General features: G+C 46.7%; 1 protein-coding gene across 1 annotated transcript in view; it reads left to right on the top strand.

Moving 5' to 3' along the window:
- TNFRSF25 (TNF receptor superfamily member 25) overlaps positions 1-22,460 on the top strand; it is an 83,257-nt gene extending 60,797 nt beyond the window's left edge. Inside the window, exons 7-10 of the mRNA XM_082274047.1 lie at positions 4,154-4,351; positions 7,243-7,262; positions 18,837-18,945; positions 21,714-22,460. Coding sequence (XP_082130173.1) covers positions 4,154-4,351; positions 7,243-7,262; positions 18,837-18,945; positions 21,714-22,000 — 614 coding nt within the window. The 3' untranslated portion in view covers positions 22,001-22,460. The remainder of the gene's footprint in view (positions 1-4,153; positions 4,352-7,242; positions 7,263-18,836; positions 18,946-21,713) is intronic.
- Positions 22,461-23,226: the final 766 nt, after the last annotated feature.

Raw genomic sequence — 23,226 nt, 5'->3', positions numbered from 1 at the left:
CTGAATTAGATGATGAAATGCTTCACCGCTTGCTCGGCACGTTGCATATACATTGCTAAAAGTGGTTGTAAACCTCAGACATGAAATATGAACAAAGCATATCCCTCTATAGTGTGTACTCGTCTCAATCCAGAGCACTCAGGTTGGGTTCACACTGGTGTGATGTGGGAACCACAGCGATTCCTCTGCGGGTTCCTGCACCGAATCAGAATCGCAGGCAGGTCACGACGCTTTCTGTGAACCGCAATATCAATATAAAGCTAAAGACACCCCCAAATCGGTTGGCAGAATGCAGTGCGGATTGAATCGGATCCAGTGGCGTCACTAGGGTTGGTGTCACCTGGTGTGGTAAAACATTGTGTCACCCCTCCCCCGACGGGAGGGGGGGGGTGACACCATGTTGTCCTGCCGCTACTCCTAGCACAAATCATCCCGAAAATACTCCCTCCTAGCACAAATCCCCCAATACCCTCTCCTAGCATAAATCTCCCTAATCCCACCTCCTAGAACAAATCCCCCCCAATCCCCTCTCCTAGCACAAATCCCCCTTCCTAGCACAAATCCCCCCTCATTGAACAAATCCCCCAATCCCCTCTCCTAGCACAAATCCCCCCTTCCTAGCACAAATCCCCCCCAATCCCCTCTCCTAGCACAAATCCCCCCTTCTTAGCACAAATCTCCCCAATCCCTCCTCCTCGCACAAATCCCCCCTCATAGAACAAATCCCCCAATACCCTCTCCTAGCACAAATCCCCTCTCCTAGCAAAAATCCCCCCCTCCTAGCACAAATCCCCCCAATCCATTCTCCTCGCACAAATCCCCACTCCTAGAACAAATCCCCTCTCCTAGCACAAATCCCCCTCTCCTCGCATAAATCTCCCCAATCCCTTCTCCTCGCACAAATCCCCCCTCCTAGAACAAATCCCTCCCAATCCCCTCTCCTAGCACAAATCCCCCCTCCTCGTATAAATCTCCCTAATCCCTCCTCCTCGCACAAATCACCCCAATCCCCTCTCCCAGCACAAACCCCCTCTACTAGCAAAAAATACCCCCTCCTAGCACAAATCCACCCTCCTTCACAAACTCCTCTACACAGCAGCAATGATTGTTACCCCCCTCCTTTCTTTGTGTGAAGTTCCCCTGGCCTGTGAGCTCCCCCCGCCCAAACTTACAGGTAGGAAAACACAAATCCCCCCTCCTCGTATAAATCTCCCTAATTCCCTCCTCCTCGCACAAACCCCCCCCCCCTCCACCCAAAAATCCCCCCATCCCCCTCTCCTAGCAAAAAATCCCCCCTCCTAGCACAAATCCCCCCCCAATCCCTCCTCCTGCACAAACTCCTCTACTCAGCAGCGATAATTGTTACCCCCCTCCTTTCATTGTGTGAAGTTCCCCAGGCCTGTGAGCTCCCCCCGCCACAGACTTACAGGTAGGAAACCAGGTAGGGGTGGGGGTTGTGCTCTCTCACTGCTGTCAGTGGAGCACTCTTCCATACAGCAGATGACACAGGATTGGGCTGTAAACAGTTTGATGACCCCACCCCCTATCTCCTCCAATAACTGCTCATCTCTCGGCAGCAGGAAATGAAGCAAACGCCATAAGATGTAAGAGCGATCGATCCTGTGTCATATGTTTTATGGAGGATCGCTGTGCTGACAGGAAGGGGAGAACACAGCCCGCACCTCTCCAGGAGGGATTATGGTGTGGGGGTGTTTTTCAGGGATTGGCCTCTTCTTTTCAGTGAAGGGAACTCTTAAGGCATCAGCATACCAAGATATTTTGGACAATTTCATGCTCCCAACTTTGTGGGAGGAGTTTGGGGATGGCCCCTTCCTGTTCCAACATGACTGCGTACCAGTACACAAAGCAAGGTCCATAAAGACATGGATAAGCGAGTTTGGGGTGGAGGAACTTGACTGGCCTGCACAGAGTCCTGACCTCAACCCAATAGAACACCTTTGGGATGAATTAGAGCCAGGCCTTCTTGTCCAACATCATTGCCTGACCTTACAAATGCGCTTCTGGAAGAATGGTCAAACATTCCCATAGACACACTCCTAAACCTTGTGGACGGCCTTCCCAGAAGAGTTGAAGCTGTTATAGCTGCAAAGGGTGGGCCAACTCAATATTGAACCCTATGGACTAAGACTGGGAAGCCATTAAAGTTCATGTGTGTGTGTGTAAAGGCAGGCGTCCCAATACTTTTGGTTATATAGTGTATATCTAATATAATAAAGTCCAAGTGTCTCTGCATCCAGTCCCTGTGTCCGTGGGATTGCGCTACTGCGCATGTGCCCCACGGACAGCCGTTGGGACTTGGAGCGCAGAGACTTCGGGCGGCCGGGCTGTCAGAGTGGGCGGTCGTGCAGTAGCGTGTTAAGTGGGCGTGTGTATCCCGGGGAAGATGTGTGTGTCCCGGGGAAGAGGGGCGGGGCCGGGCGCGGTGGAGCGGTAGAGCGGTCGGCTCTCCGGAGATGGCTTTCAGAAGGAGGAAAACTTACCCCCATCATCAGCCAGGAGTTCGTCATCCACAACCATGCGGACATCGGCTTCTTCTTCATCATCTGCGTCCTCATCGGGCTCATGTTTGAGGTAGGAGTCTCCCTCCCCCCCCGCAGAAATTCCATGCACCTCCTCCCCAGCCTGCACTCCTCCGGAGGGGGGGGGGGGGTTTTGTTCCTGCATGGGGCACCCCCCTCCGGCACAATGCGGCATGTATGTAGATTACTGATGTGTCCATCCCGCTCCCCTCTGCATTCCAGGCTCCACAGTGTAACGCTCCTGCGTTTTATGTATGATGTGGATTTTCAGCTGCAGAAATATTCCACTTCAGTAGTCATGTAGAGAAACGCTGAGACACCAATCCCAACTCCCAATGACTCATCATGTGTGGATAATCTCAATTCAGCAAGTAAATACACACACTCAATAAGATGTTTCCTAGAGTGACTTATGTATATAGTAACACAGTGATGATAGGCTGAAGAGACAGGTTGGGTAGAGATGGTAGATGACAGACACTTGAAAGGAAATGTTCTTGAAAGTAAGATAGTAGCAGATGGGATGCAGATAGGTTTAGCAATCATGTATGGTAGCAGATGACAGAGTAGCAGGTGGACATACAAGAGAGATCAACCCAGTGCAAGAACAGGTGGTAGTAGGCTCAAGAGCTAGCAATCTTAGATAATGCAGATGTAGTAATAGTCCTTAGTATGCAGAGCTAGATAGTGTAAGCTTTAGTATGAAGGTTATAGAGGTTTCCCCTGTGGGGTACTTATCACTAATAGCAATGTAGCAGAGGTGAGGTTCGGCAAGAGCGGATGATCCGGTAGCGGGATACAGGGATCAGCGCAGCGTGGTTCCGACAGCGAGGTATGCTTGCAAGCATGAGAGCTTCAAGACAGGTTAGCATCAAGGCACAAAGCAGTTTGAACGAACACATGTGAGTGAGAGCCGGCGATCTAAATAGCCATCCAGTCCGGCGCTCAGTGATGACAGCATCAGTCTTAAAGGTGTATGCGCACCTTACCAAAAGAGAATGGTGGGGCGCATACACTTATGAAAGAGTAATTAGGGTACCCAAAGGTACCAGAACATTACACACAGCACCCCCTGCTGGAGGGGGCAGCACTGGCTTGGCTGAAGTGTCAGCTCTTCTGCCTCTGATCACCCTGCTGACCTGGCACCTCTGATCCTCAATTCTTTATGATATGATCGCATCTCCCTGCACATCACCCTTGGGCTCTTCTATCAGAAACTTATTGCCCCCCCTATATAATTATATATATCTTACTATATAAAGTACAAGTGTCTCTGCGTCCAGTCCCTGTGTCCGTGGGATTGCGCTACTGCGCATGTGCCCCACGGACAGCCGTTGGGACTTGGAGCGCAGAGACTTCGGGCGGCCGGGCGAAACTCTTGAAGGGGCGGGTGTGCGCGGGCACGCGGCGGGTGCGCGCTCGCACGCAAGAGCCGCTCAGTCAGCTCTGCGCCTGTCAACGATGTTGCTAGGGCAATAGGGACGCTATGCGCAGAGCCGGCTACGTCATGCGGCTTTTGCATTGTTAGAAAAAATGTTTGACCACATATGTTCTAGCGCCCGTTAATTTAACGGGCTTGATGTCTAGTGTAAATATAATTTTTTATAAATAAGTTTTTAACCAGTTATATCTTATGTGGAATCTAGTAGAGGGAATGCAGGATGAAATTACTGCAATCTTGTTATCTTCATTGCTTTCAGACTCAACAGAATGGACTATGCTGCTGGTGATCTTCCCAGTGCTGCTGCTGCTCGGCGCCCTTGTTGGACTTTTCATTTACAAGTACAAGTTTAAAAAAGACCACAGACTCGGTAAGATTGAACTTCAGGAAAACCAGCCAAATACACAGCAGAAATACGTACAGTATACCGTATGGGAAGATTCTTACCTGCCAGAGGATCTGTGATTCTGTTCAGCCAGTCTTGTGATCCAGACTGCACAGACCTCTCTGTATACTGCACTGCCTGTCAGCAATGCAGCCTGGTCTCGGACCCTCCCCCAGCCTGTGATTGGATGACGATGAAGCAGCAGCACAGTGATGTCATTCCTGTGCTCCTTTTTCTGTAGGCAGTAAAATGATAACACTATGCAAAGCAGTAGAGGCCAGGGTGGTTGGCATTCCCTCTCCCAGACTGAGTGCTGCTGTACAGGTTTATGTAAAAACCAAAAATTAAAAAAAAAAAAATACATTTAATATTTTTTGAAGGAGGGCTCTGCAGGTATGAACATTGACTGAACGATTTTCTTAGTCTTCTCCTGGTCAACCTTTCTATGTTATTCAGGGCTTTTTTCAGCAGGAATGGGGTTCAGAGTCTTTGCTGGCTGCTGGGGGATCTACCGTGGACATGTCTTATGTTGGTGGGAGGGATCTAGTGATGCTGGCTGCAGGGAAATCTGTTATTGCTGGTGGGAGTCAGATGTTGCTGGGGGAGGTGGATTTTTTTTTTTTTTGCAGGTGATCTATTGTTGCTGGCTGCTGGATAGTCTATTGGTGCTGGTTGCAGGGAGATTGGTTATTGCCGCTAGGGATCTTTGGTTGCTGGGGCTCAGTTGTTCCTGGAAGGGATCTAGTGATGCTGGCTGCAGGGAAATTTGTTATTGCTGCTGGAGATCTATTGTTGCTGGGGGAGGAGGTATTTTGTTGCAGGTAATCTATTGTTGCTGTGGGAGGGGGTGTTTTGTTTGTGGGTAATCTATTGTTGCTGGCTGCTGGATAGTCTATTGGTGCTGGCTGCAGGGAGATGGGTATTGCCGCTAGGGATCTTTGGTTGCTGGGGTTCAGTTGTTGCTGGAAGGGATCTAGTGATGCTGGCTGCAGGGAAATTTGTTGTTGCTGCTGGGGGTCTATTGTTGTTGGGGGAGAGGGTATTTTGTTGAGGATAATCCATTGTTGCTGGAGAGTCTGTTGTTGCTGGCTGCAGGGAGATCTGTTATTGCTGCTGGGGGTCAGTTATTGCTGGGAAGGGGTTATTTTGTTGCGGGTGATCTATTGTTGCTGGCTGCTGGAGAGTCTATTGGTGCTGGCTGCAGAGAGATCTGGTATTGCTGCTGGGGATATTTGGTTGCTGGGAGCGATCTAGTGATGCTGGCTGCAGGGAAATCTGTTGTTGCTGCTGGGGGTCTATTGTTGCTGGGGTATTTTGTTGCGGGTGATTCATTGTTGCTGGGGGGTCTATTGTTGCTGGCTGCTGGAGAGTCTATTGGTGCTGGCTGCAGAGAGATCTGGTATTGCTGCTGGGGATATTTGGTTGCTGGGAGCGATCTAGTGATGCTGGCTGCAGGGAAATCTGTTGTTGCTGCTGGGGGTCTATTGTTGCTGGGGTATTTTGTTGCGGGTGATTCATTGTTGCTGGGGGGTCTATTGTTGCTGGCTACTGGAGAGTCTATTGGTGCTGGCTGCAAGGAGATCTGTTATTGCTGCTGGGGATCAGTTGTTGTTGGTTGGGATCTAGTGATGCTGGCTGCAGGGAGATCTGTTGTTGCTGCTGGAGGTCTATTGCTTCTGAGGGGGGGCTGAGGTATTTTGTTCGGGTGGTCCATTGTTGCTGCGGGGGATCTATTGTTGCTGGCTGCAGAGGATCTATTTTACTGCTTTGCTTGTTATCATTAACAAATTCCTTACGAATTACTTGGCACCACAATTGTTACTTGGTTCTATATTCTCTAAAAGGGGCAGTACTGGGAGGTGGTGGAACCAAGGAATGGTGCAGGAGGTGGGTAGGGGGAGGAGACGAGAGGTGACTCGAAAGGGGGGACTTCCTGAGGAAGTCACGTGACGTGACGTGACGTAACGCGTAGGAGGAGCCGCCTGCACCTATTGTCTGAGAAAAAAAGCCCTGATGTTACGTAGTTAGGTTACAAAAAAAAAAGACAAAAGTTCATCCAACCAGTACAAAAAAGAAACAGAAACCCTCCATATGCAGAACCCTATACCCACAGTTGATCCAGGGCAGGGGTCTCCAAACTTTATATCCAAAGGGCCATGTTATGTTCCCTCAGACTTTAGGGGGCCAGACTGTGGCTAGCAGGGGTGGACATTTTCCTGGCATCAGTGGGAGTACACATCACCACATTTGGTGTCAGTGGGAGGAATAGTGCCCCATTATTGGTGTCAGTGGGAGGAATAGTGCCCCATCATTGGTGTCAGTGGGAGGAATAGTGCCCCATCATTGGTGTCAGTGGGGGGTATATTGCCCCATCATTGGTGTCAGTGGGAGGAATAGTGCCCCATCATTGGTGTCAGTGGAAAGGAATAGTGCCCCATCATTGGTGTCAGTGGGAGGAATAGTGCCCCATCATTGGTGTCAGTGGGAGGAATAGTGCCCCATCATTGGTGTCAGTGGGAGGAATAGTGCCCCATCATTGCTGTCAGTGGGAGGAATAGTGCCCCATCATTGGTGTCAGTGGGAGGAATAGTACCCCATCCTTGGTATCAGTGGGAGGAATAGTGCCCCATCGTTGGTGTGAGTTGGCAGAACAGTGTCATGTATCGGTGGGAGAAATAGTACCCAAAGGTCCAGATAAAGGCAAGCAAAGAGCTGCAGTTTGGAGACCACTGATCCAGAGGAAGGCAAGAAAAAACTCTTGTCCATTTGTCAAATTTGCTCCAGCAGGGAAAAGAATATTCCTTCTTAAAGTACCATAACTGTGTGAAAAACCCACATGTGGGCAGATTTGTAATTATGTTCTTTTATCATTTCAGGTGGAGAAATATATACAATGGTAAGACAAATGGATTTTATTATTTATGATACAATATAATATTGTATTCGTATTTTGTATACAATGTTTTTACATGTGGCACTCTCCTAGTTTTAGTAAAGGATGCTGGGTAAATCTAGTTGGGATCCTCAGTAGCCAGTGAAGCAGTTGTGATTTGCTTTGGCCTGCTCATTGTTTCACAGGCTGCTGTTGGGATTATTTCCCTCTGCATTCTAGAATATTCTGGAATCACAGTGGGAGGAAAAACAGAAGAGCGGTCGGAATATTTATGGGGACCCAGCCAATCCCTGGGGAGATGTGCCCAGTAGGTGGCTGGAGAGCTCATAAATAGTATGGGGCCTGAAGCAGAGTTGAGTTGGTCTTGGGTCAAGTTCTGCAGGAGGAGCCCCCGGTCTAAGGCCCCTAGGGCAGTTTGCTGGAACACTGCTGGATGCTCATTGAGGTCCTAGCTGTAGCACAGCTGTGGGGGCTACTTCAAAGGTCTTAGCCTTGGATTTAGGTTTGGAGAGCTCGTGGAAGAGTGTCCATTGAATGTTGGAGGAGGGTGCCCAGGGTATTGTGAGGGTATTATGAGCTTGGTTTCTCTCTCACTGAAGGGGGCCTGGTGGATATCGTAAAGAGGCAACCAATGATTCTGTGACCTAAGTACTGACCTAAATCCTTGGCCCTAGTAACTGTGTGCTGGTTCTCTTTTCTTCAGAGGGTTCTTATAATTGTTCAGTCTTTGGTGGCCCTTTATGAGAACCTAATTCCAGCTATCTCTTCCTCCTGATGCACAGAGACTGTTAAGAAAAGGGAGCCGTGTGTCCTCTGGTTATTCAGTGTACTTGGGTTATCTCATTCTTTCCCCCAAACCCCACCCATCCAAGTTTCTACAAGCAAAAAACTGCATAAAAAGACAATCCCTGGACCAGTTTATGGTCCTACAGACTTTAAGGGGGCCGAACTGTGGCCACCCGGAGTACAAAATATCCCCACATCAGTGAGAGTCAACAATGCCCCATCATTGGTGTCATTGGGCCCCATTGTTGGTGTCATTGGGAGGAACTGTGCCCCATCATTGGTGTCATTGGGCCCCATTGTTGGTGTCATTGAGAGGAACGGTGCCCCATGATTGGTGTCATTGGGAGGAATTCTTCTATGTATGGGTGGTTCCTGCGCTATCTGAGGTAGTATGTGTTTTCCTTCTTGCTGCTGCACCACGATACTGGTACCAGGAACCAGTTAATACAGGATAAAATAGTGTGGGTATGTGGCGCGCTTCAGAAGTAAAAGTATAAATTATTTATAAAACGGTGTGAATATATATATAATTAATAAATAAGTAGAACTACTGTTTTCTTTTTCTTTTTAAAAAAAGTGGTGTTCTTTTTAGCTGGGAGTGTATTGTCACTTAAAATATAACCGTGATGATATTATTCAATAAACAATTCAATAAATAAATAAATCCAAATTGCCTCTATACCGTATTGACTATATACGACAAAGTGCTAGGTGCTTGTACTTCTTAAAATTTGTAACAATAAATAAATAAATATTTCAGTTGACAAGGTGTAAATATTGCTTCAAAGTCCAAAAAAGTGCTATGTGCTTTCACTCTTCAATCAAAATATTTATAAATTAATAAATTAATAAAGTGCAGTGTTCATAGTGTCCATATAAAAAAATCCGAAATAAGGTGCAATTCAACTCAATATCTTCAAAGGAAATGAAGGTGCTTTCATGCAAATAAAGGTGTTGTGACTTGCTGCCTCCACCAGGTGTCACATCTAAGTGTTCTAAACTCTCACCTTGATAAGGTGTATATTGCGCCTGTGTATATTGCTTAGCCTCCGGGTTAATGGTTAGGGGCTTTTGCTCATTCCGATATCCTGTTATAGCCTCCGGGTATTTCCTGTACTGTCCGTTTCTGGGGTGTTTACACTTTATGGGGTCCTCAACTCCTATCGTGACCTCGGGCTCAGTAAACATAAAGGGCCATCATGGTGCAGTATATCAAACCAGTTTATTATTAAAAAAGTCAGTTGCACTTACATTTAGCAGGTATTTTGTTCGCAAACAATGTACAAATGCAGCGTTGGGAGAACTTCGCTCCGATCTCTAACGTCACTTCCGGTAGTCTGGCGGCTCCTCCTACGCGTTACGTCACGTCACGTGACTTCCTGAGGAAGTCACGTGACGTAACGCGTAGGAGGAGCCGCCAGACTACCGGAAGTGACGTTAGAGATCCGGTAGTCTGGCGGCTCCTCCTACGCGTTACGTCACGTCACGTGACTTCCTGAGGAAGTCACGTGACGTGACGTAACGCGTAGGAGGAGCCGCCAGACTACCGGAAGTGACGTTAGAGATCGGAGCGAAGTTCTCCCAACGCTGCATTTGTACATTGTTTGCGAACAAAATACCTGCTAAATGTAAGTGCAACTGACTTTTTTAATAATTAACTGGTTTGATATACTGCACCATGATGGCCCTTTATGTTTACTGAGCCCGAGGTCACGATAGGAGTTGAGGACCCCATAAAGTGTAAACACCCCAGAAACGGACAGGACAGGAAATACCCGGAGGCTATAACAGGATATCGGAATGAGCAAAAGCCCCTAACCATTAACCCGGAGGCTAAGCAATATACACAGACGCAATATACACCTTATCAAGGTGAGAGTTTAGAACACTTAGATGTGACACCTGGTGGAGGCAGCAAGTCACAACACCTTTATTTGCATGAAAGCACCTTCATTTCCTTTGAAGATATTGAGTTGAATTGCACCTTATTTCGGATTTTTTTATATGGACACTATGAACACTGCACTTTATTAATTTATTAATTTATAAATATTTTGATTGAAGAGTGAAAGCACATAGCACTTTTTTGGACTTTGAAGCAATATTTACACCTTGTCAACTAAAATATTTATTTATTTATTGTTACAAATTTTAAGAAGTACAAGCACCTAGCACTTTGTCGTATATAGTCAATACGGTATAGAGGCAATTTGGATTTATTTATTTATTGAATTGTTTATTGAATAATATCATCACGGTTATATTTTAAGTGACAATACACTCCCAGCTAAAAAGAACACCACTTTTTTTAAAAAGAAAAAGAAAACAGTAGCTCTACTTCTTTATTAATTATATATATATTCACACCGTTTTATAAATAATTTATACTTTTACTTCTGAAGCGCGCCACATACCCACACTATTTTATTGGGAGGAATTGTGCCCTTCATTGGGGTCAGTAAATAAAATAGTACCCCAAGGGCCAGATAAAAGCAGGCAAAGGGCCACGTCCAGCCCCCACGATGCAGTTTGGAGACCACTGCCCTAGATTTATTATGAAAGGGAGAGAAAATGTCGGCCCCCAGGCTGCAGTTTGGAGAACACTGCTCTAGATTATTTATTATGCAAGAGAGAGAAAATGCTGTGTGCCTGGCTTCCTAGGCACTAAACTTGGAGAAGGAACCAGTCTAACTACAGCCGCTCCTTTGGTTGCGCTACATACAACTCTCAGCATCTTCTAATCACAAAGCCCTAATCGGAGATTCCCAAGAGTTTCCAAACACGGTTCATTTTTAGGAGGCTTCGATCCAAACCATCATGCCTAAACAGGGTCAGTTTGATGGAATGTATGTATAGGCGCGACCATTTCTTCTCACCATATCATAGATTAGTAGCGGTCAACCAGAGACCTCAACATTTTATTGCAGTCTGCCTGCCATTTGTCCCAGAGTCATTTTTAAATGGTGGCTGATCTTAGTGGCTCCGGCAGGCCACACCTTCATAACTGCTGCAACCGCCAGCTGTCAGTGAAAGCCAGCACCCAGAGCTCAGCCCAGGAGCTGAAATGCGCAGCTTCTGGGGGTTCTACAGATCGCTATATAGGAGCGCACTGTAGAAGCCAATTTAAACACAACAGCATTACATAGCAGTGTAGTGATGTCATAGCACTTCTTCTGAGTCCAGGACAGAGCTGTTACCAGTGTCTTTCTGCAGCAATAGATCACTGCTACAGTGATCTATTGCTGCCTGTTTGTAGCCAGCAGCAGATCATTTCTAACATTATGACAAGCCACCTAATATTGAGCAGGCCCCCCTTTTGCCGCCAAAACAGCCATTACCCATCCAGGCCTGGACTCCACTAGACCTCTGAAGGTATGCCGTGGTATCTGGCACCAAGCCATCTCTAGCAGATCCTTTAAGTCCTGTAAGTTGGGAGGTGGGGCCTCCATGGATTGGACTTGTTTTTCCAGCACATTTTACAGCTGCTCTACCAGGCCACCTTCTTCCATTGCTCCATGGTCCAGTTCTGAGGCTCTTGTGCCCATTGTAGGCACTTTTGGCTGTGGACATGGCTCAATATGGGCACCCTGACCAGTCTGCAGTCTAGGCGACCCCATACACAACAAACTGTAATGCTCTGAGTTCTGACACCTTTCTAAAGAACCAGCATTTACTTTTCCAGCAATTTGAGCTCCAGTAGCTCCTCTATTAAACTGGACGACATGGGCCAGCCTTCCCACTCCACCTCCATCAATAAACCTCCCCACCTCCATCACTGAGCCTTCCCTCCTCCACATCCATCGCTGAGCCTTCCCTCCTCCACCTCCATCGCTGAGCCTTCCCTCCTCCACCTCCATCGCTGAGCCTTCCCTCCTCCACCTCCATCGCTGAGCCTTCCCTCCTCCACCTCCATCGCTGAGCCTTCCCTCCTCCACCTCTATCACTGAGCCTTCCCTCCTCCACCTCCTTCGCTGAACCTTCCCTCCTCCACCTCCATCGCTGAACCTTCCCTCCTCCACCTCCATCGCTGGGCCTTCCCTCCTCCACCTCCATCGCTGAGCCTTCCCTCCTCCACCTCCATCGATGAGCCTTCCCTCCTCCACCTCCATCGCTGAGCCTTCCCTCCTCCACCTCCATCGCTGAGCCTTCCCTCCTCCACCTCCATCGCTGAGCCTTCCCTCCCCCATCTCCATCAGTGAGCCTTCCCTCTCCCATCTCCATCAGTGAGCCTTCCCTCCCCCATCTCCATCAGTGAGCCCCCCCATCTCCATCAATGAGCCTTCCCTCCATAAATGAGCCTTCCCTCCCCACCTCCGTAAATGAGCCTTCCCTCCCCACTTTCATTAATGAGCCATCTATCCCCACCTTCTTCAATGAGCCTTCCCTCCCCACCTCCATTCATGAGCCTTCCCTCCCCACCTTCATCAATGAGCCTCTCCCCTCCCTCCGCCAATGAGCCTTCCCTCCCCACTTCCATTAATGAGCCATCTATCCCCCCCTTCTTCAATAAGCCTTCCCTCCTCACCTCCATCAATGAGCCTTCCCTCCCCACTTCTATCAATGAGCCTTCCCTCCCCACCTTCTTTAATGAGCCTTCCCTCCCCACCTCCGCTAATGAGCCTTCCTTCCCCACTTCCATCAAAGAGCCTTCCCTTCCCCACCTCCATCAATGAGCCTTCCCTTCCCCACCTTCATCAAGGAGACTTCCCTCCCACCTCCGCCAATGAGCCTTCCCTCCCCACCTCCATCAGTGAACCTTCTCTCCCCCACCTCCATCAATGAGCCTTCCCTCCCCACCTCCATCAGTGAGCCTTCTCTCCCCCACCTCCATCAATGAGCCTTCCCTCCCCACCTCCATCAATGAGCCTTCCCTCCCCACCTCCATCAATGAGCCTTCCCTCCCCACCTCCATCAATGAGCCTTCCCTCCCCCATCTCCATCAGTGAGCCTTCCCTCCCCCATCTCCATCAGTGAGCCTTCCCTCCCCCATCTCCATCAGTGAGCCCCCCCCCCCCCATCTCCATCAATGAGCCTTCCCTCCATAAATGAGCCTTCCCTCCCCACCTCCATAAATGAGCCTTCCCTCCCCACTTTCATTAATGAGCCATCTATCCCCACCTTCTTCGATGAGCCTTCCCTCCCCACCTTCATCAATGAGCCTCCCCCCTCCCTCCGCCAAAGAGCCTTCCCTCCCCACTTCCATTAATGAGCCATCTATCCCCCCCTTCTTCAATAAGCCTTCCCTCCTCACCTCCATTAATGAGCCTTCCCTCCCCACTTCTATCAATGAGCCTTCCCTCCCCACCTTCTTTAATGAGCCTTCCCTCCCCACCTCCGCTAATGAGCCTTCCTTCCCCACTTCCATCAAAGAGCCTTCCCCACCTCCATCAATGAGCCTTCCCTCCCCAGCTCCATCAATGAGCCTTCCCTCCCCAGCTCCATCAATGAGCCTTCCCTCCCCGGCTCCATCATTGAGCATTGCCTGCCTATGAACCTTGTCATCAATTCTCCAGTTTTCCTTCCTTGGAGCACTTTTGGTCAGTCCTGACCACTGCAGACCGGGAACATCCCACAAGAGTTGCGGTTTTGGAGTTGCTCTGACCCAATACAATTTTACCCTTGTCAAAGTCTGTCAAATCTTTACGCTTGCCCATTTTTTCTGCTTTCAACACATCAACTTCAGGGACAGCATGTGTGTGGTAAGAATGGGGGTTTCAAAAGATGTCCCCACTTCCCTTCCTATTGACAATGGTTCCGCCCAACTATACAAAAAAAACTTTGTATTATGTAAGTTGCTGTTAGAGATTTTTCCTCACTTCCTGTCTTGTAAAAGTGACGTCACCCTGAAGATAAGGGGACATCTTTCCAACAGAACCCTGGACAGCAGTGAAAACCAGAAAGGGGTGATTTTCTTTCCCCTCTATATCCATAATTGAAACAAAAAAAGTTTTGGCTGGACATTTTAACCTCTCGCTGCCCAGGTAATGCATATGTGTGGCAGCGAAGGGGGTGGGCTTTAGAGCACCGCTCATATGCATCCATAGATAGCCAAGGTTTCTGTGCTGAGAGCGTGCTCTGAGTGTAACTGAGTTGTCAGACAGCAGTCAGTCTACCAATCATGTGACCACTGTGGCTGCATGGTCACATGTCTACAATCCCAGTGGTCATGTGATCGGGGAGTCTGCTCCTCCCCTCAGGAGTAAAGACACATTTAACCACTTGCCGACCAGCGGCTGTAGTTTTACAGTGTCAGGTCGGCTCTGTTGCACGAAAAAACGTACCTGTACGTCAGTGTAGTAGATAGGGGTGCGTATGCACCGATTGGCTAGAGGGGGAGCCAATCAGCAGGTCCAGCGGATGCAATGTCTGCCGGGCACCCGCGATCGCTCCCCATGGAGGCAGAATGGCGGCCTGCCCATATAAACATGGCTGTTCTGTCAGTGATGAACGCAGGGATCCTGTGATCCCTCTATTTAGGAACACAGATCTCTGTGTTCATCCAGTAGGTAAATCCCCCACCCAGTTAGAAAGCACTCCCCTAAGGACACATTTAACTCTTTGATTGCCCCTGGTGTTAACCCCTTCCCTGCCAGTGTCATTAGTACAGTAACAGTGCATATTTTTAGTACTGATTACCGTAGTAATGTCACTGGTCCCCCCAAAAGTGTCAGTTAGGGGTCCGATCTGTCCGCCGCAATGTCGCAGTCCCTCTAAAAATTGCTGATCGCCGACATTATCAGTTTAAAAAAATAAATAAAAATGACATAAATCTTTCCCCTAGTTTGTAGACGTGATAACATTTGCGCAAACCAATCAATATACTATTATTGGGATTTCTTTTTACCAAAAATATGTAGCAGAATACAAATTGGCCTAAAATTTATGAAAAAAATTACATTTTTTAATATTTTTATTGTGAATGTTATATAGTGGAAAGTAAAAAAATATTATTATTTATTTTGTTTATAGCGCAAAAAATAAAAACCGCACAGGTGATCAAATACCAGCAAAAGAAAGTTCTATTTGTGGGGAAAAAAGGACATCAATTGTATTTGGGTACAGCGTCGCATGACCGTGCAATTGTCTGTCAAGTTAACGCAGTGCTGCATTGTATAAAATGGCCTGGTCATTAAAGGGGGTAAAACCTGTCAGTCCTTAAGTGGTTAAAGGGACACCAAAGCTGCACTGAAAGGAGTTAACAGGCTGCAGACAGATGCACAGCAGGGTTTTGCTGTATAGTAGTAAATCGGTGTTCCGCCCCCCCCCCCCTCCAAAAATTAAAATTCAGCAGCTACACACACTGTACTCATACTGTAGCTGCTGACTTTTAATATCAGGACCCTTAACTATCCTGGAGTCCAGCGACGTCGGCACCACAGCCGATGTTTCCATTGGCTGTCGGGTGCTGCCGCTGCCATTGCCGGTATGGGAACCCGGCAGTGAAGACTTGCGGCTTCACGGGCGGGTCCCTACTGCGCATGTGCGAAGCGTGCTGCGCATTCGGATTGGCTCGGCGGCGGGGGAAGGAGGGGGCCAAACTTCTGAGGGACGGCGCCGTCTCCCGGAAATGGGGAAGGGTACGTGTCAAAAACAGGTACCCGTCCCCCCCCCTGCCCCCTGAAAGGTGCCAAATGTGGTACTGGAGGGGGCAAATGAGCGGATGTTCCACTTTTGGGTGGCAGTGGCCACCCATTGGCACTGGCAATCACTAGCTAATGATGGATGAAAGTCAGTGGCAGCTGGTGCCAAACTTTTTTGGAGGGGGGGTGGCAAACAAACCCACCTCAGGTTCGCATTTACCTCTCCAGGGCCGCTTCTCCTACTGGCCAACCCAGTCTTCTTTAGATCCACCTCCTGTCCTAATTGGCCGTCAGCCGGTAACCAATAGGGGATATTGATTTGCAAGTGGGTGGGTTCGGGGCTGGGAGCCCAAACCTTTCTCAAGCCAATTAGAGCAGAAAAAGCTTACCAGGGGTTCTGATCCTTCCCCAATCTATTGAAAAGTAAACTGGCCACAAGTGAAGGGTGCTTTGACATTGTGTGGTTTTTAGCGAGTGTTCTTAAGTAACCGCACGCTGCGCATTGTCTACAGCCACCATGAAATGTGTTTTCCCTAAAGCTAGTTTCTGTCCGTAGAGTGAAAACCTGTTTTGTGTTTTTGTGTTCCCGGGGTTGTCCCAGCAACAGAGTACTGAGGACAGATGAAACCCTTAGTGCTATATGCATTAAATATGGGCTTCATGAATAGTGTATGGCTTCTGCTTTCTCTATGACTCACCCTAAACCAACAAAAGAGCTCTGCAAAGCTTTGTCTGAGCCGCACCGGAAACACAGCCAGCTGTGCCCAACACCCCTTCCTAAAACATACTGTACAGCCAAGGAAAAGCCCAGGGGGACTCATACACTACTTGAAAAAGCTGAGGTTAGAAGCTGATTGGCTCCCATGCACAGCTGCACCAGGTGTTGCACTCTCCAGTTTTAGTTAATCAACCCCCAATGAGTTCAAAGGAATGTATATAATTATTTTTCTATATATCTATACACTGTGTAGGTGTAGATGTATATTGAGAACCAAGTAAAGGACCCTTCCACTGAACGGTCATTTCTACTATGACAGGGAGAGAATACTGTGGATAAATAACAGTACACACACCTATCCCTGAGATAGAAGGCTTGTTTGTTTAAAGAAATTTAAGGTTGGAGATTCAGATGATACAAGTGCTCATTTCAACACCCCTTCCTTAACATACTGCACAGCCAAGAAAAAGCCCAGGGGAACTCATACACTACTTGAAAAAGCTGAGGTTAGAAGCTGATTGGCTCCTATGCACAACTGCTCCATATTTTGCACTCTCCAAGTTTAAGTTAATCAACCCCCCAATGAGTTCAAATAAATGTATATAATTATTTTTCTATATATCTATACACTGTGTAGGTGTAAATGTGTATTGAGAACCAAGTAAAGAACCCTCTCACTGAGCTGTCATTTTTACTATGACAGGGAGAGAATACTGTGAATAAATAACAGCACACACACCTATCCCTGAGATAGAAGGCTTGTTTGTTTGTTTTAGGGCTCTTTCACACAGGCTTTCCGTATGTCCGCAAATCATCCTAATTTTTTGCGGATGATTTGCGGACATAATGTAAGCCTATGGCATTGCGGATGTCAGCGGAATACCATCCGCTGACATCTGATTTCCTTCTTTTCAGTTCTGTTCCGTTTTTAAGAACGGAACAGAACCCTATTTTTCCTCCGTTCAAAAAACAGAAAGGAAGGAAAATCGGATGTCAGCGGTGTCATCCGCTGACATCCGCAATCCCCATAGACTTACATTAGGTCCGCATATCATCCGCAAACGGATAGGATGATATGCGGACCTACGGAGCTGATGACAGAAATGTCATCCGCTCCGTGAAAAAAAAAAGGACCGCAGCGGAGCTCTCACACGGAAAGCCCGTGTGAAAGAGCCCTTAAGCAATTTAAGATTGGAGATTCTGATGATACAAGTGCTCATTTCAACATTTTGGTTCTTTTTTTAAAACACACCTAAGGAGTGCTCAGGGTCTTTTATATCAATGGGGAGCAACTTCTTAGCAATAGAAGTGGGGGGCCGTTATAAAACAACCTTTTGTTGCTCCCATTGCACTGCGTTTCTGTGTGGTTCATAATTCTCCTGCAAGCTTCTAGTAAATCTGTATGCATAATACATCTCACTGCCCTCAATGCACTTGTATGGCAAAGCTGCACAACCCCCCCCCCCCCCCATGTTAAAGGAGAATTATGGCCAAAGCGCTTTTGGCCTTACTTCTACCAGGGACCACAGTAGTGAAGAAAGAGGTGCACTCCTGTGGTCCCCAGTAGAAGTAGGGCCAAAAAGAGCTATTTTCACAGCGTAGGTTTAGGCGTTGGAGAGATCCCACAAAAAATAATGAATGGAATAAACAAAATAAAAAATGTGAAATAATCAACAAAAAATCTAGTGAAGTGATTAAACACATTTAAGTGAAAAAGTGTCTAAATGAAAATCAAATGGAAGACGTCTGCTTATAATGAAACGCGTCGTGCGGAGCCTCCCCCGTGACGTCATCGCGTACGAGTTTACCAAAAGTTATTGCAATAATGCCGTTTTGGTGATTACACTGATGTTCACGTGTCTATGCTTGTATGTGTGATTTATACATTGGCTTTATTTCTGTTTTATATACTTTATTCTCATGTATACACATTAGCGCAGCACTTATTATTTACTGTCACATATTAGATATCCTTTGTTTTTGCTGCTTAGAAACAAAGGCATATTTCCTAGCACATTTGTGCACTTTCCACTATTAACTGTATATATTTGTAAGGGATTCCCGACTTTAATGTTGGGATCCACCCAGATGCCCCTGGACCACTAGCTGGATCAGGCTCTCAGCATGACCCGGGGGCCAGCTGCTCCCGTCCCCTTCACAGCCCAGCACTCCAGTGAGCGCTGGAGGGGCAGAGCACAGAGCGGTGACTAACAGTCACCTGCTCTCTGCTCACTGATGACTGAGCGATCAGCGGTCTTTGATTGCTCTTTTCTTGGTCTTAGAAGCGGCAGGGGACAGATACAGCATCCGACCAATTGCTGCACCCACCAAGCTGAGTATTTTTTTACAATCTCAAAACTCTCTTTTCATTTTTTTATCTTTCCAAAAAAAGAAAAAGAAAATCCACAATACAGTCGATTAGGATTATCCTTTCCATGTATAAAATTGTGCGGAAAATTATTTTTTATTTATTTATTTTTTTCTTGTTTCCAGTGTCAGGAAGAGGCACCTATTTCATCAAAGACACACCCAGAAGAAAGTATTTTGCTTACATTTGATGAATCCCCTGTTTCGGGGCTGTGTTCTGCCAATAATTCTCAAGGTAATTATTCAAATATAAGATAACAATGGTCCTGGATAATTTTTTTTTCGTTCACCTTTTCATATGTTAAAAGAAAATTCCAGTTATGTACAGTATAAATATCCTTTTACAAATAAATACCTAAAGCGCAATTCCCAAAGCACTATGGGATAGCTAAAGAGACAGCACAGCAGAGAAAACTTGCTTTGCTTCTTTGTTTGTCTGGTAGGGAGCCACATAAAGCTGACCATACATGCATCGAAATTGGACCAGTTCTGTAGGAAACAGCCAAATTTCAATCCATGTATGGCCGTTAATGAGGAATCGACCTATTGGAAGACTTTTTATGAACCAGCTTCTTGGTAAATGTTGCTTTGATCAGCAAATGCAGCCAATAAGCTGCAGTGCTGACCAGTGTGTTCTGACAGAAGGAATCCCGCAGTCCAAATACAATGACACAGCGGCAGAGGATTCCTGCATCCACCTCAAATATTTGGATGGAAGAATTGGTTCCGTTTTTTTGTTCATCCAGGTGGATGAACGAAAAAAAAACTGAACCAGGTATAGCCAGTTTATAGAATCAGCCACTGTTACAATGACTCATTCCAGTTCTGTGGTTAACAGACCAGTTTCAGCATAGCTAAAATAGTCAGACATTGGAAAAGGAGACTGGAGCTCCCTCTGCTGACTTTTTTATGTACAGACTAGGCCAGCCTTTTTACACCCAGACCAGTGGTCTCCAGACTTCAGCCTGGGGGCCAGATGCGGCCCTTTTCCTGCCTTGGGATGCTATTCTTCCAACTGACTTCAATGATGGGGCCCTTTTACTCCCTTGGACACCAATGATGGGGCACTCTTCATCCCATTGACACCAATGATGGGGCACTATTCCTCCCACTGATACCAACGATGGGGCACTATTCCTCCCACTGTCACCGATAAATGGGGCACTATTCCTCCCACTGACACCAATGATGGACACTATTCCTCCCACTGTCACCGATAAATGGGGCACTATTCCTCCCACTGACACCGATGATAGGGCACTATTCCTCCTACTGACACCAATGATTGGGCACTATTCCTCCCACTGACACCAATGATGGTGTATTATTTCTCCCATTGACAAAAATGTTGGGGCATTATTCCTCCCACTGACACCAATAATTGGGGCACTATTCCTCCCACTGACACCAATAATGGGCACTATTCCTCCCACTGACGCCAATAATGGGCACTATTCTTCCCACTGACACCAATAATGGGCACTATTCCTCCCACTGACACTGATAATGGTCACCGATAAACTGACAATGATAAATAGGGCACTATTTCTCCCACTGACACCAATGATGGGGCATTAGTTCTCCCACTGACACCAATGATGGAGAACTATTCCTCCCACTGATACCAATGATGGGGCACTATTCCTCCCACTGATACCAATGATGGTACACTATTCCTCCCACTGACACCAATGATGGAGCACTATTCCTCCCACTGATACCAATGATGGGGCACTATTCCTCCCACTGATATGAACAATGGGGCATTATTCCTCCCACTGACACCAATGATGGGACACTATTCCTCCCACTGATACCAATGATGGGACACTATTCCTCCCACTGACACCAATGATGGAGAATTATTCCTCCCACTGATACCAATGATGGGGCACTATTCCTCCCACTGATACGAACAATGAGGCACTATTCCTCCCACTGACCCCAATGATGGAGCACTATTCCTCCCACTGACACCAATGATGGGGCACTATTCCTCCCACTGATGCCAATAAATGGGGCACTATTCCTCCCACTGATAACAATGGGGCACTTTTCCTTCCACTGACACCAACAGTGAGGCTCGATTCCTTCTACTAAAACCAATGATGGGGAATTGTTTACTCCTAGTGACACTGGGGTGTTTTCTACCCCCAATGACCACTGTCTGGTCCCCTTAAAGCCTGAAGAACATTAAACTGGCCCTTTGTTTAGAATGTTTGGAGAACCCTGCCCCAGAAGAACCCCTGAATTAATTGTTAGGTCTCAGGGAGCCCCTGCTAAAACCATTTCACTGAGAGGTAGTTGGAAAAATGCTCTTTACATTGGTGGCCCGTGGAAAGAGTGATCCTTACACAGGTGGTAAGAATGCCACCCTTACAAACCGCTAAAAAGATCATCGATGACCTACAGCTATCTCTAAGTGGCATTGGCTCCAGCTCTATACAGACACCATGAGATGGGATGTCAATCAACCACAGCTCAAAGAACCTATAGAGAACTCTTGAGGGACCCTGGTTGAGAATGGCTGGACAAGACTGTAAAAATACACCTATACCTAACCCCAAAACACCATAATAAAGAAAATACAGTAAACCATTAACCATTCCTTATAACTCCTTTAGAACCACTTCAAGGGGTAAGGGTTGGTTATTTTAAAGCTGCATTTTGTTCACTTTAGATGCAAATAGTTATATCGGAGTTCTTTAGGAGAAGTTGTGCTAAATCTGCTTTTAAAGATCTGTCTTTTTTTTTTTTTTTATATTGATAAATAATAGACAAAATGATTAAACTGTAATGCCTAGCTCGTTAAGGACAAAACCACTCCATCATCCCCTCTAACGTATCAATTATGGATGTATATTTTTTTCATTTTCGTCTGCTGAACCTGTTGCCACAAAAGAACCCAACTGAATGACCTCATGAAATATTCAAAGGTGTAAACAGTGACTGTACCAAAGCAGATAAACACTGACACAGTGATACTTTGTACTCCCTGGGCAGGTCAGGTTCCATCGGTCCTCCAGAAAGGTTGTACCTTGTATGACATTATCGACTGCGTTCCGGTGAAACGGTGGAAGGAGTTGATGAGAAACCTCGAGCTTCCAGACAATGAGATCGAGAGAGTTGAAATGGAGGTTGGCAACTTTCGAGACCAGCAGTACGAGATGCTACGGAGATGGTGTCAGTTAAAAACGGCCTCTGCGGAGTCCATTTATCAGGCTCTAGACCGCATGCACCTATCAGGTTGTTCAGAAGAACTTAAATCAAGGATAGAAAAGTATTCCTAATGCCAGGGAGATGTTTCTCAAGACCAGTGAAAAGTGGAATTAAGCACTACACGGTGTCTGCCGACTGTTCCGCCTTCGCTGGTCCAATATACAAAAAGTTACATTGAAGAATTTTCATTTTCTTAATGCAATGGGTTTATATCTGTTGTGGATGGGCTCATCATAGTGGGCTGGTGGGGACCCATGGGTGAGGTTAAGACGGTTGGGTTAATATAATCCAGTAATAAATGACCCCACAAACATAGCCATGACAGAGGTTGGACTAGCCCAGTGTTGTCCCAAAGAATGGGATGCGTAAGATGCAGCTTTAGCAGCCTTGTAATAGACTGGTGATTGGTTCATAGCTTTAACAACTGAGGCTTCGTAAACCCAAATGTCAAAGAGCTCAAGTGACTGTATTAGAAAATATTTAGGAAGAGCACCGGTGTCCATAATACAGTACCCTCCATAGCAATAATACAAGGGCTGTACCAAAAGTAGTGTAAATGTAAGCAAAACTTTATTAAGTTACATATGTTATTCATTTTTCACATGTTGGGTAGAGTAACTCTTCCTCTATAGCAGCGGTCTCCAACCTTTCTAAACAAAGACTAGTTTACAGTCCTTCAACCTTTAGGAGGGCCGGAATGAGGCCAGTGGTAAAAAAGATTCCTCAGAATTGGTGGTCAGTGGGGTTAAAATAATTACATGTGGGCAGTAGGAGGTAATGGTATAAGTGTAAGAAATAATCTCCATTGTTGGTGTCAGTGGGAGGAATAGTGCCCCATCATTGGTATCAATGGGAGGAATAGTGCCCTATCATTGATATTATTGGGAGGAATAATGCCCCATTATTGGTATTAGTGCAAGGAATAGTGCCTTATCGTTGGTATTAATGAGAGGAATAGTTCCCCATCGTTGGTATTAGTAGGAGGAACAGTGCCCCTTCATTAGTAGTGGGTGGAATAGTGTCCTATTGTTGGTATTGGTAGGAGAAATAGTGTCCTAACGTTGGTATTAGTGGGCGGAATAGTGTCCTATGGTTGATATTAGTGGGAGGAATAATGCCCCATTATTGGTACTAGTGCAAGGAATAGTGCCCCATCATTGGTATTAGTGAGAGGAATAGTGCCCTATTGTTGGTATTAGTGGGTGGAATAGTGTCCTATTGCTGATATTGGTAGGAGAAATAGTGTCCTATCGTTGATATTAGGGGTCGCAATAGTACCCCGTTGTTGGTATTAGTG

The sequence above is a fragment of the Pelophylax lessonae genome (genome assembly GCF_965119305.1).
Source record: "Pelophylax lessonae genome assembly, chromosome: 12".
NCBI lineage: Eukaryota > Metazoa > Chordata > Amphibia > Anura > Ranidae > Pelophylax > Pelophylax lessonae.
Note: the sequence above shows the minus strand (reverse complement) of the source record. Positions and strands in the feature narration are given on the sequence as shown.